This window comes from Carcharodon carcharias, chromosome 8 (assembly GCF_017639515.1).
Source record: "Carcharodon carcharias isolate sCarCar2 chromosome 8, sCarCar2.pri, whole genome shotgun sequence".
In the NCBI taxonomy this organism is placed as follows: Eukaryota; Metazoa; Chordata; class Chondrichthyes; order Lamniformes; family Lamnidae; genus Carcharodon; species Carcharodon carcharias.
In genome coordinates this window covers 162,015,791-162,030,363 of record NC_054474.1, presented here as the reverse complement: position 1 = coordinate 162,030,363, position 14,573 = coordinate 162,015,791, and the positions used below count along the sequence as shown (strand labels likewise).

The 14,573-nt window shown below is 42.0% G+C and overlaps 1 protein-coding gene across 1 annotated transcript in view; it reads right to left on the bottom strand.

Moving 5' to 3' along the window:
- Positions 1-14,573, bottom strand: part of c5 (complement component 5) — a 155,378-nt gene that overhangs the window by 22,296 nt on the left and 118,509 nt on the right. Inside the window, exons 26-31 of the mRNA XM_041194155.1 lie at positions 13,678-13,837; positions 8,006-8,098; positions 6,693-6,864; positions 4,726-4,925; positions 2,895-3,047; positions 2,707-2,769 (exon numbers count right to left, since the gene is read on the bottom strand). Coding sequence (XP_041050089.1) covers positions 2,707-2,769; positions 2,895-3,047; positions 4,726-4,925; positions 6,693-6,864; positions 8,006-8,098; positions 13,678-13,837 — 841 coding nt within the window. The remainder of the gene's footprint in view (positions 1-2,706; positions 2,770-2,894; positions 3,048-4,725; positions 4,926-6,692; positions 6,865-8,005; positions 8,099-13,677; positions 13,838-14,573) is intronic.

The following is a 14,573-nucleotide window of genomic DNA, read 5'->3' as shown; positions in this document are numbered from 1 at the left end:
CTAATATAATTACCCTATTGTTATTGTTTTTACACACCTCCGCAAATTGTGCACATATTTACTCCTCACTTTCCCGCGGACTATCTGGGGGTCTATAATAAACACCTAACAATGTGGCTGCCCCTTTTTTATTCCTAAGCTCTACCCACAAAGATTCATTATTGAAGTTTTTAAACACGAACATGAAACCTCATCCCGCCAGCTTTAAGGTTGGATGGGCAGGGTCTTTAATGATCTTAATTATCCTGTCAATGGCTTCAATTGGCCATTGACAGGTTGGCGGGTGGACAACTGATTTCGCTGTCTGCCTACCTTCCTGAATATTTGAATGGACTGAGATGATGTCGGGAGTTCCTGCAGACATCATCCCGTGTCATTTCCCCGTCGGCAAACAGGCCCCTCCCCAAATCGCCGATGGGAAAATTCTGGCCAGTAAGTCTGAAGATTGGGATGATTTTAGAATTCAGCAAAGGAGGACCAAGAAACTGATAAAGAAAGTAAAAATAGAATATGAGAGCAAACTAATGAGAAACATGAAAACTGATTCACAAGCTTCTATGGTATGTAAAAAGGAAAATATTAGCAAAGACAAATGCGGGCCCACTACAGGCAGAGACAGGAGAATTTATAACAGGGAGTAAAGAAATGGCAGAGAAACTAAACAAATATTTTGGATCTGTCTTCACAGAGAAAGATAAAAAAAACCCTTCCAGGTATATACTAGAGAACCAAGGAACTAGCGGGAATGAGGAACTGAAAGGAATTAGTGTTGGTGAAAGAAGTAGTACTGGAGAAATTAATGGGACAAAAACATGATAAATCCCCTGGACCTGACGATCTTCATCCCAGAGTGTTGAAAAGGTGGTTGTAGATATAGCAGAAGCATTGGTTGTCCTGCAGATTAGAAGGTAGCAAACATAACCCCCTATTTAAGAAAGGAGGGAAAGAGAAAATGGGGAACTACAGATCTGTTAGCCTGATATCAGTGGTCGGGAAAATGCTAGAATCTATTATAAAGGATGTGATAACTGGATACTTGGAAAATAATGGTAGGATTGGGCAGAGTCAACATGGATTTATGAAAGGGAAATCATGTTTGACAAACCTGTTAGAGTTTCTTAAGGATGTAACTAGCAGAATAGATAAAGGGGAACCAGTGGATGTGGTATATTTGGACTTTCAGGAGGCTTTCAATAAGATCCCACACAGAGGTTAGTTCGCAAAATTAGAGCACATGGGATTGGAGGTAATTTACTGGCATGGACTGAGAATTCATTAATGGACAGAAAACAGAGAGTAGGTATAGACAGGTCATTCCCAGGTTGGCAGGCTGTGACTAATGGGATACCACAAGGATCAGTGCTTGACCCCCAGATATTCACAATCTATATCAATAATTTGGATGTGGGGACCAAATGCAATATTTCCAAGTTTGCTGTTGACATAAAACTAGGAGGGAATGTGAGTTGTGAGGAGGATGCATACAGGCTTCAAGGGAAATTATACAGGCTGATGGTGTGGGCAAGAACATGGCAGATGAAATATAATGTGGAAAAATGTGAAGTAATCCTCTTTGGTAGGGAGAAACAGAAATACAGAGTATTTCTTAAATGGTGAAAGATTGGGAAGTGTTGATGTCCAAAGGGACCTGGGTGTCCTTGTTCATAAGCCACTGAAAACTAACATGCAGGTGGAGCAAACAATTAGGAAGGCAAATGCTATGTTGGTATTTATTGCAAGAGGATTAAATACAGAAGTAAAGAAGCCTTGCGTCAATTGTATACAGCCTGGGTGAGACTGCGCCTGATGTACAGTTTTAGTCTTCTTACCTAAGGAAGGATATACCGAGTATAGAGGGAATGCAACAAAGATTCACCAGACTGATTGCTGGGGTGGCGGGATTGTCCTGTGAGAAGAAATTGAGGAGACTGGGCCAATATTCTCTGAATTTAGAAGAATGAGGAGTGATCTCATTGAAACCTATAAAATTCTTACAGGGCTTGACAGAGTAGATGCAGGAATTATGTTTTCCCTGGCGGGGGTGGGGGGCGGGGTCCAGAACCAGGGGACAAATTCTCAGAATAAGATGTAGGATTGAGATAAGAAGAAATTTCTTCATTCAGAGGGTGGTGAGTCTTTGGAATTCTCTACCCCAGAGGGCTGTGGAGGTGGAGTTATTGAGTATATTCAAGACAGAGATCGATAGATTTCTGGATATTAAAGATATCAAGGGATATGGAGATGGTGCGGGAAAATGGCATTGAGGTAGAAGATTAGCCATGATCTAGTTGATTCACGGAGCAGGCTCGAGGAGCCAAATAACCTACTCCTGTTCCTATCTTCATTGAGAATTTTGGATTACAATTGATTAGGATACATAAATTGTATACACAGTTATGATCTTGATTCCTCTAATGATAGAAGTCCAGTAGGATTATCAGACACATCCAGTGATCACCAGCCTCCCTGCATTTTCTCCAGTACATGGCACTTACATTAGAATTCCAAAGATGGACATTCATCATTGCATACTAGCTGCAGTGAAGGATTTCAGTTGTTTCTTGTGCAACTGATTACTGGATGACATTGTGCGAGCAGAGCAAATAACATCTAATCAAGCTACTTTTAATTAATTGCATTTTTATCCCTTATCATTTGACTTTTTTTAATGATAGAATGGTGTAACAACAACAATTTGTTACTTACATTAACAATAGCTGTGCCAGTCCTACCAGTAGTTCTTACAATTACATTGTCATTTTTCTCAATCTGTAAAACGTAGGACAAAAGGAATAACGTAATTACAATGAAAAAGAAACAGTATGATGAAGCACCCTGCACCTTAGTTTTCCAATTCAATAAATGCAAACTATACCACACCAATAATAACTTGCCTCCACTGGTCTTGCAAATGATTTTCGTTCATTCAATTCAAACTGCTGAATGTTGCCAAGTTTTCTGTAGTCTATTGTTATTGACATATCAAGCTTAGCACGCTTCATATTAATAATGTATTCTGTGAGACCTTCAAGGGCTGTTACAGTGTCCTGCCATTAAAAAAAAATGTCATTTAGAATTTAATAAGGATACATCTTGAAAACTAAACAACTCCCTTACTCATATCACAGAATCACAATGCAGAAGAGGCCCTTCAGCCCATCAAATCTGCTTTCATAGCTGAAAAGGAAATAAAAAAATGACAATATAAGGGAAAAAGGTGCCCACAGCACAAACAAATTCTGCTTTCTGATTGATTCAAATTTCCCAGAAACCAAACAATTCACCCTACCACTTAATTAATTGGCTCTCATCACATCTCACACAAACTTCTATCATGCCCTCTACTTCCATCAGCAATGCCTCTGCCCCATCCTCCAGATTCAGTGGGTGGACAAATGGGAGGCTTCCTTCTTGAAGCCAGCTCCACAAGCATTCATGCAAAACTCCTGCAAGATCAACTTTGATGGACTGGATACTGTATCTAGACAGCTGAAAACTGACTTCCCAGCCAGGCCCTGATTTCTCAACTCTCAAATGGCCAACATTCCAGGGAAGGACAAAGAAAATGCTCCAAAGGCACTCTGAAGCTCTTTTCTAAGTGAAGCAGCACTGACATTAATGAGTGTCAGGAGCTTGGTACCACTCATTTCGAATCGCAACAAGTTGCCCATCAAGCTGCATCATGCTTTGAGTCCCAACATCTTAATGATGAGGCACAGTGGTGGTAGAAACAAAATGTAAAGGGGAAAATCCTACACTCCGGATCACCCTACTGTGTAGGATGTCCTGCCCCATACGTCCAAAGGTCTGTGGGTCAAGAATCGGACTGTTCAGTCACATGGAGACCCATGGCAAAAATTTGCGACGCTGAGTAGATGTCATTCTCGAATCAAAGGACTGCCAGCGATAACTTCTGACTTGCTGTGAGCAATGTTTATGAATGATTCATTTGAAATCAACAGATTTACAAAATTAACAAAATCAAAAGGCTGTTCATTTAAGCATAATTAGTTTTAACCATTAGATTTTTTTAAAGGGCCGTGTACTAATGGTAATACTCCTCCTTTAAATTGATACACACTATGGTCAGGATTTTTCAGTTGGTGTGCTGGGGCGGGCCCGACACATAAAATGATGCGTGATGATGTCGAGCATGCGTCCCGACATCATCGCGCAGTCCCGTGATATTTAGTTTGGCAGGTGCACACCAGAGTCGGCTGCTTGCCCACCAATATGTAAGCAGCCTATTAAGGCCATTAAGAAAGTAATTGATCTAATTGTTAACGCTGCTGTCTAAGGTTGGCAGGCAGGCGAAAAGGCCAAGCAGCCTTCGCGTTATTTAGGAAGCCTCATCCATGAGCAGGGTGAGGTTTCCTAAAACTTTTATCAAATAAATAAATGTTTTACCTAAATATAAAAACATGTCCCATCTCATGTGACACAGTCACATGAGATGGGACATGTTTAAATACATTTTTAAACCATTTATTTAATTATTTCAATCTCCCTTCTCCCCCCACCCGCACAGGTAGTGCTGAGCGCTACAGCCCGCCCAGGTAAAATGGCAGTGCGGAGCCAATCACAAGTGGTGATTGGCTCTGCAACCACCCCAACCCGCTCCTGCTGAGCCCACCCACCGCCTGAAAAATTCAGGCCCATGTAACTTTAAACATTAGGTCTTAGTTTTTGCTAGAGATATTGCAGTAATGAGATAGATGTATTCACTTGTGTTGAAAGAAAGCCTCCACCATAGCGCTGTTGTTCACTGAGCCAAGTCACTATGAGTTTTCCATATCCTTTATCAGTGGAGTGTAACACAGTCAGAAGAGCATATGATGTTGTTTCTACTACTCGTGCAGTTACTTCAGCTGAAGAGGCTGATCTTTCAAAAATGTCTTTCCAGAATCGATGTGAAGGGGGATTCCCTGTTGAATTACAAACATGAACCTTAATTCACATATCTCAAAATTATCTAAGGAAGTTATTCTTTTACATTTAGAATCGCCCAGTTTGACACCATCATCTCTTTTAAAAAAAGTATCTATTCTCCAACTTTGCAATCCTTGAAGGATTTAATGTACATCTTTAATTTTTTTCTAATACTTCCAATCATTGTATTTTCAAATATCATTTTTTAATGAATGTAGCAGGTTTATGTTATGCTTATCAAGATGAGAAATGCCACTGAGAGAGTGGAACACCTTTTCATTTCAGATGTCCAGCATCAACACCAAAGACTCCCAAGTAAGATTAATAAAGTAAGATACATCAACTTCAAATGAGAACCCTCAATTGTGAAAGTTTCTATTCCATCTTTATGGTGTATATGAGTGAAAATGTCAACTTTTGAGATGTTTAAAAGTGAAAAAATGCACATGTACCTCTTTTTGTTAGAACCATGCCAAGAAAAAGCAATTGCAATATAAGTTCAACAATTTCAGGTTGTAAAGTCTGTCCCATTTTGTTTCCTTCTCTTTGCATGTTTCAATTTTTCTCTTATTTTCACTTTCTAACAGCAGCACGCCTGCCATTGGCATATTTTGTTTCATTTAGCCCATTTCCATTCCCTTTACCCGGTAAGATTAACCCTTCTGTCGTTCAGTCTCTCCTGTTATCCATCCTATCATAGGCCTTCCATTTGTCCTTGTCCCACCCACCCCTTGCTCAAAACTTATTACATCTCTAACTTTTCCCAGTTCTCATGAAAGGTTATCGAGCTGAAACGTTCACTCTGTTTTCTCTCTCCAGAGATGCTACCTGATCTGCTGAGTATTTCCAAACATTTTGTGTTGCTGTTTTGACAAGGTAAATCTATTTAAATCTACTTGAAGTTCAGCTGGGACTGAAGCATGAGATCTGCATGCAGAAAATTTTAAATAATTAACGAACTAAATTTATAGAGTGGGATTTAATGTCCCCTGGCAGTGAGTTTGAAGGTGGGGAAGGTGTTTAATCAGGGAGGTGGGTGTGAGGTGGGGACCCTGCCACCTTCCTGCCTCCCCCGATTAAGTCAGGGCGGGAAGGCTCATGGATGTCCTTCCTGCGCACGTGCTAATTGAACTCCATAAGTGGGCAATTAATGTCTACTTAGGGGCTTCATCCCATTGCTGCTGGGGGTGTCACCATGTGGGGTGCCTGAAAAGCAAAGCCTGTTAGGTTTGCTTGCAGGCTTCCAGGAGGGGTCCCTTGTTCAAAGGCACTCAGTAGCTGATTGAGGGACCTGGCATCAGGAAGGGGGGAGGGTCACCTGCTGCCCTTTCTTCTGATCCTCTCTCCACCTAGTTGTGTCCCCATGCACATGACCCCCATCCTGCTCTCACTCAACACAGCAAGACCTGGACAACATTCAGGCTTAGGCTGATAAGTGGCAAGAAACATACATGCCACACAAGTGCCAGGCAATTCCCCTTGTATTAATTGCAACCACCCAATACATGGCATCTGCAAATATAGCAATTTTATTTCCAATTCTTGAGTCAAAATCATTAATATAGATTGTGAACAATAGTGATTCCAGCACCAACCTCTGCTAAACATCATGCCCCTTGCCAGTCTGAGTAGTTGTCGTTCACCCCTACTCTATTTCTGGTTTTGTAACTAAAGTAGTACTTCTTTAAATACTAGATACAGCAGAAAGAGTTCTTGCGGAACAATTGGATACATAATGCTATTTATATTGTGCTTTTCATTACCTATTACAGAAGCTTTGTTCTTCAATTTTTCCAAGGCTCGATAGGAAAAGCGAGATCGTTGGTTTTTCAATGTGAGTGCATAAGCAGTCATTGCTAATACAAGTGTACTCTTCATGTTCTCCAAATTGTTTGACAAATATTCATCAGCTTTAAGTATAGCGTTGCTAACTCCCTAAAAGAAATCAGATTAAATATTCTTAAGAACATAAGGAAAAGTCAAGGAGGAAAACTGGTCATTTGATCCATAATTTTTGCCTTTCTAGCATCTTGACTCACTCAGCCCAGTGTCCAAATACACATTTACTTTCTTGACTTCTTATATTCTACTGTCTTACTTGGTGGCTCAGTCCAAACATTAAACATAGCCGCAATAAAATCAGGAAATTCTGGAAATGCTTAGCATCTGTGGAGCCAAAAGGTCATTGACCTGAAATGCTGGCGAGGATTTTCGACAGCAATGATGGTGAAACATCACTGCTACAACCAATAGCAATTTCTGGAGTCCTGAAGTGTACAGTTAAACGTGAAATTCCAAAAGTTGCCATCGGAGATTCTTTGCTTCTCCTCAGGCTGCTTTGATTTGCCACAGATGGCAAATCTTTAAAAACCACTGAACTGATGAACTTTTATGCTGTAATATTACTGGTAAATATGCTTGAAAAGGTTATGTCTCATTAACAAAGAGTAACTGGATTTGTAATGCAGTACTAAGTCAAGACCACTGCTGAAAAAAATCTCTGGTCCTGGAAAACTATTTCTTTATTTTGAATGTCAAATTGTTCCATGTTGAGAAAAATCCATATTTTTAAGAAAAATACTTTCTTAAAAATGTTGTTTATGATATTTCAGCTTCTGATGTGTATGGTCCAGTCTTAAATCTGCTGTCCGTAAAATTTATAAAAAGTGAAGGATAATCAATGCATTTTGCTTTCTGTCTCTGAGGGTACTTCAATATGATTGGCTGATTACACTGTTTGATGAGATCACTATTGCTGGACATCTGGAGATCCCCCTGACTTGATGCCAGATTCAAATTAATGTCGAGAAAGATGAAATCCACGCTATAAAGATCATTAGATCTTTGTGGGCAGCTTTCTTCTAGGCCAGCTGTGAGTGCCATCATTTCACCACTGACTGTGAAATCCAGGCTGATACCAACATTCATTGAAATACAGTCAGTATTACTGTGACATGTAGTTTAATTCACTGAATGAAGCATGATGATGATCTACCTTGGAATCAATTATCATGCAAAATTAACAGATGCAAATAACAGGTTGTCCTGTATATATTTTCATTTGTTTTTTCCTCACCTCAGTTGCACATGTGTGAAAAGCCTTTTGAATGGCAATACTAGTAAATGCTGTCAAATATATTGTTCTTTCTTTAGTTTCATCCTTTATAGTCTGTAATAAATTTAGGTAAATGCTAATTTAGAAAACACATTAAAAATCAATACTTACACAACAATATTACCCCAAAATACCTGATTTCATTTGGAATGGCACTCCAACTATTACTAGTAAAATTGATGAGGTAATTTACTCCTATGCCTCAGTTTTTTTTTGTTCACGAGTTATGAGTGCCACTGTGAAGGCCAGCATTTGTTGCCCATCCCTAATTATTCTTGAGAAGGTGGTTCTCTGCATTTGGAATTTTATTCTATAATTAAATGTAGTTTCAATTTTTCAGGTAGTCAAAGTAATGAATAGAATTCTAACCCTTTTAGAAATTAACTATTGTCTATCAGTAGATTTTTAAAATCAATTTATTTCAAATTATTTTAAGCTAATGTTCTCTTCCATTTTCCCCCCTCACCTCAAATAGGTGCTGACTCTTGCTGGACTTCCATGCACACATCAGCCCTCCACTATCTTCTAAGTGACTAATGCTTTCATGTAAATGCAAATAATTTAAACAGTGTTTTGACCATCGATGACATTAGAGTCAAGTTTCATTCTGTTTTCATTGGATACATGCCCATGTTACAGCAAGCAAGACAAAAATATATTTCCAAAGTTACAATTGATACTCTTTAAAAAAATTGCACAGCCTGCAAACTATGTATTTATTAACAGAATTACCTGGAAAAACTCAGCAGGTCTGGCAGCATCGGCAGAGAAGAAAAGAGTTGACGTTTCGAGTCCTCATGACCCTTCGACAGAACTTGAGTTCGAGTCCAAGAAGGAGTTGAAATATAAGCTGGTTTAAGGTGTGTGGGGGTGGGGGGGGGGGCGGAGAGAGAGCGAGAGAGAGAAGTGGAGGGGGAGGTGTGGTTGTAGTGACAAACAAGCAGTGATAGAAGCAGATCATCAAAAGATGTCAACAACAATAGAACAAAAGAACACATAGGTGTTAAAGTTGGTGATATTATCTAAACGAATGTGCTAATTAAGAATGGATGGTAGGGCACTCAAGGTATAGCTCTAGTGGGGGTGGGGAGAGCATAAAAGATTTTAAGATATTTAAAAATAATGGAAATAGGTGGGAAAAGAAAAATCTATATAATTTATTGGAAAAAAAAGGAAGGGGGAAACAGAAAGGGGGTGGGGATGGGGGAGGGAGCTCACGACCTAAAGTTGTTGAATTCAATATTCAGTCCGGAAGGCTGTAAAGTGCCTAGTCGGAAGATGAGGTGTTGTTCCTCCAGTTTGCGTTGGGCTTCACTGGAACAATGCAGCAAGCCAAGGACAGACATGTGGGCAAGAGAGCAGGGTGGAGTGTTAAAATGGCAAGCGACAGGGAGGTTTGGGTCATTCTTGCAGACAGACCGCAGGTGTTCTGCAAAGCGGTCGCCCAGTTTACGTTTGGCCTCTCCAATGTAGAGGAGACCACATTGGGAGCAACGAATGCAGTAGACTAAGTTGGGGGAAATGCAAGTGAAATGCTGCTTCACTTGAAAGGAGTGTTTGGGCCCTTGGACGGTGAGGAGAGAGGAAGTGAAGGGGCAGGTGTTGCATCTTTTGCGTGGGCATGGGGTGGTGCCATAGGAGGGGGTTGAGGAGTAGGGGGTGATGGAGGAGTGGACCAGGATGTCCCAGAGGGAGCGATCCCTACGGAATGCTGATAGGGGGGGGTGAAGGGAAGATGTGTTTGGTGGTGGCATCATGCTGGAGTTGGCGGAAATGGCGGAGGATGATCCTTTGAATGCGGAGGCTGGTGGGGTGATAAGTGAGGACAAGGGGGACCCTATCATGTTTCTGGGAGGGAGGAGAAGGCGTGAGGGTGGATGCGCGGGAGATGGGCCGGACACAGTTGAGGGCCCTGTCAACGACCATGGGTGGAAAACCTTGGTTAAGGAAGAAGGAGGACATGTCAGAGGAACTGTTTTTGAAGGTGGCATCATCGGAACAGATGCGACGGAGGCGAAGGAACTGAGAGAATGGGATGGAGTCCTTACAGGAAGCGGGGTGTGAGGAGCTGTAGTCGAGGTAGCTGTGGGAGTCGGTGGGTTTGTAATGGATATTGGTGGACAGTCTATCACCAGAGATTGAGACAGAGAGGTCAAGGAAGGGATGGGAAGTGTCAGAGATGGACCACGTGAAAATGATGGAGGGGTGGAGATTGGAAGCAAAATTAATAAATTTTTCCAAGTCCCGACGAGAGCATGAAGCGGCACCGAAGTAATCATTGATGTACCGGAGAAAGAGTTGTGGAAGGGGGCCGGAGTAGGACTGGAACAAGGAATGTTCCACATACCCCATAAAGAGACAGGCATAGCTGGGGCCCATGCGGGTACCCATAGCCACGCCTTTTATTTGGAGGAAGTGAGAGGAGTTGAAGGAGAAATTGTTCAGCGTGAGAACAAGTTCAGCCTGACGGAGGAGAGTAGTGGTGGATGGGGATTGTTCAGGCCTCTGTTCGAGGAAGAAGCTAAGGGCCCTCAGACCATCCTGGTGGGGGATGGAGGTGTAGAGGGATTGGACGTCCATGGTGAAGAGGAAGCGGTTGGGGCCAGGGAACTGGAAATTGTTGATGTGACGTAAGGTGTCAGAGGAATCACCGATGTAGGTGGGAAGGGACTGCACGAGGGGAGAGAGAAGGGAGTCAAGATAACGAGAAATGAGTTCTGTGGGGCAGGAGCAAGCTGAGACGATCGGTCTACCGGGGTAGTTCTGTTTGTGGATTTTGGGTAGGAGATAGAAGCGGGCCGTCCGAGGTTGGGCGACTATCAGGTTGGAAGCTGTGGGAGGAAGATCCCCAGAGGAGATGAGGTCAGTGACAGTCCTGGAAACAATGGCTTGATGATCAGTGGTGGGGTCATGGTCCAGGGAGAGGTAGGAGGAAGTGTCTGCGAGTTGACGCTCAGCCTCCGCGAGGTAGAGGTCAGTGCGCCAGACAACAACAGCACCACCCTTGTCAGCGGGTTTGGTGACAATGTCAGGGTTGGACCTGAGAGAATGGAGTGCAGTAAGTTCAGAGAGAGACAGGTTAGAATGGGTGAGAGGAGCAGAGAAATTGAGACGACTAATGTCGTGCCGACAGTTCTCAATGAAAAGATCAAGAGAAGGTAAGAATCCAGAGGGAGGGGTCCAGGTGGAGGGAGAATATTGGAGATGGGTAAAAGGATCCGTTGAACTGGGAGAGGACTCCTGACCAAAGAAGTGAGCCCGGAGACGAAGATGCCTCCGTCGCATCTGTTCCGCTGATGCCACCTTCAAAAACAGTTCCTCTGACATGTCCTCCTTCTTCCTTAACCGAGGTTTTCCACCCACGGTCGTTGACAGGGCCCTCAACTGTGTCCGGCCCATCTCCCGCGCATCCACCCTCACGCCTTCCTCCTCCCTCCCAGAAACATGATAGGGTCCCCCTTGTCCTCACTTATCACCCCACCAGCCTCCGCATTCAAAGGATCATCCTCCGCCATTTCCGCCAACTCCAGCATGATGCCACCACCAAACACATCTTCCCTTCACACCCCCATCTGCATTCCGTAGGGATCGCTCCCTCCGGGACACTCTGGTCCACTCCTCCATCACCCCCTACTCCTCAACCCCCTCCTATGGCACCACCCCATGCCCACGCAAAAGATGCAACACCTGCCCCTTCACTTCCTCTCTCCTCACCGTCCAAGGGCCCAAACACTCCTTTCAAGTGAAGCAGCATTTCACTTGCATTTCCCCCAACTTAGTCTACTGCATTCGTTGCTCCCAATGTGGTCTCCTCTACATTGGAGAGGCCAAACGTAAACTGGGCGACCGCTTTGCAGAACACCTGCGGTCTGTCTGCAAGAATGACCCAAACCTCCCTGTCGCTTGCCATTTTAACACTCCACCCTGCTCTCTTGCCCACATGTCTGTCCTTGGCTTGCTGCATTGTTCCAGTGAAGCCCAACGCAAACTGGAGGAACAACACCTCATCTTCCGACTAGGCACTTTACAGCCTTCCGGACTGAATATTGAATTCAACAACTTTAGGTCGTGAGCTCCCTCCCCCATCCCCACCCCCTTTCTGTTTCCCCCTTCCTTTTTTTTCCAATAAATTATATAGATTTTTCTTTTCCCACCTATTTCCATTATTTTTAAATATCTTAAAATCTTTTATGCTCTCCCCACCCCCACTAGAGCTATACCTTGAGTGCCCTACCATCCATTCTTAATTAGCACATTCGTTTAGATAATATCACCAACTTTAACACCTATGTGTTCTTTTGTTCTATTGTTGTTGACATCTTTTGATGATCTGCTTCTATCACTGCTTGTTTGTCCCTAAAACCACACCCCCACTCCACCTCTCTCTCTCTCTCCGCCCCCCACACACAAACCTTAAACCAGCTTATATTTCAACTCTTTCTTGGACTCGAACTCAAGTTCTGTCGAAGGGTCATGAGGACTCGAAACGTCAACTCTTTTCTTCTCTGCCGATGCTGCCAGACCTGCTGAGTTTTTCCAGGTAATTCTGTTTTTGTTTTGGATTTCCAGCATCCGCATTTTTTTTGTTTTTATCTATGTATTTATTAAGCTTGGGTATAACATCCTTAGAATCAAACCTAACTACTGTCTATTGCAATGGGACAAAGTGGGACTAAATTTCATAATTTTTTACAAGGATGATGAATCTTTAGCAGGGTTGGAATTCCTTGCCTCTGTCCCTCATCTGGCCAATTTTGAAAGGGTTGTGGTTATTTACAGATGGACAGCAGGAATCATTACCTTTAACAGAATTAAATCTGCAACTTTCTGATCTGTATAGTACAGTACTGAGCATTGAGCATTGCCGTTCTCATGGGGCCTTTTGGTAGAATATTTTTGAGTATTGTTGAAAAGACAGACATGTTGCTGAGGCTTTTCATCTTGCACTTATCAGGACAAACGCAAGAATGTTCCTTCAATTGTTCGAAACAGGCAGAGCACAGACTGTACTCAACCAGCCCGCACTTGCAAAACCCAAAACAAAACATTAACTGTTAGATGTGATTCCATGATAGGGTATCACTTACTGAACAATCCTTGATATAATAATAGCTACCCTAACAACCAATTTAAGATGATCAGTCGAGCTTGTAATGTGGCTCATTTACGCATGGTGGAAGTGACATTCATTCATACGTAGGAACCCTTTCTCTGGAAACAAAAGGAATATGTTCAAGCCGTATGCCTTTTTTTGAACTGATTTCCACATGGCAATGCCTCGGCCAATTAGAGTGGACTTGCCAACCAATCAGCACTTTTTTCTCCTGTAATACAAATTGTGATCGTTTGAAATTTGGCATTCTTGCGTTTGTCCTGATGACTGCAAGATGAAAAGCTTCGACAGCATGTCTCTCTGTTCAGCAATATTCAAGTTCTGTACTACCATGTGACTGTTAATATTTTTGGAGTTTAATGACTGCAACATTGATGTGAACAATAATTATTATTATTATTACTGTAGAGTGTTTAAAATTCGAAGAAATTCAGTGTTACAGTGACATTAATATTTGTTGTGAATTATGACTGAGATTTCACCTTCAAATAGTAAGTCAGCCTCAAAGTCCAACACTAACCTGAAATCGTAGTGGCACATAACTAGAATGTTCTCTAAACGATCCATCAGAGTTTTGACAATTATGGATGAGCCAAAAGATTGTAGTACACATTGATTGTTCATCAATAGTTAGATACTCACTGACTTGTGCAAACACCCTTAATACAAAGGCTGTTAACCTGGAAATAAATGAGCATGCACCGTTATTATTTTGGTGAAAGCAAAATATAAATGTTTCATGCACTCCTGGCAGAGCTCAGAAAGATACAGTACCATACCATCACCACATGGGACCAATGGGATTCTTTTCCTATTACAAAGGTCAGGGATTTAGTTCCATGTTATCCTTACTGCAGTTTTGTGAAAATGAAAGTTTCCCATTAAAAGTAGAATACAGGTCACCAGATAAATTCCTTATGTAAGTTTCAGATATTCTTAGAATCATAGAAATTTATAGTATAGAAGAAAGATATTTGGCCCATCCTGCTAGTATTGGCTCTTTAAAAAAGCAGTTCTGCTTTGTCCCACACCCCCTGATTTTTCTCCATAACCATGTAAGTTCCTCATCCTCAAGTACCTTTCCATCTCCCTTTTAAAATTAATTACGAAATGAGCTTCTACCATCTTTTCAGGTACAGCATTCTAGATCCCAATAGCTTTCTGTGTGAAAAGTTCTCTTTGTTTCCAATATAGATCTTTCTCCAATAATTTTTAAATCTATAACCCACTTGTTTATCGACCCACTCACCAGAAGGGATAATTTTTCTTTCCCTACTCTATCAAAACCTCTCAACATCTTGAAAATCTCTATTAGGTCACCTTTTCACCTTATATATTCCAAAGAGAACAGTTCTAACTTTTCCAACCACTCCTCAAACTGAAGTCCCTGATCCCTGGAAACATTCTGATAAACCT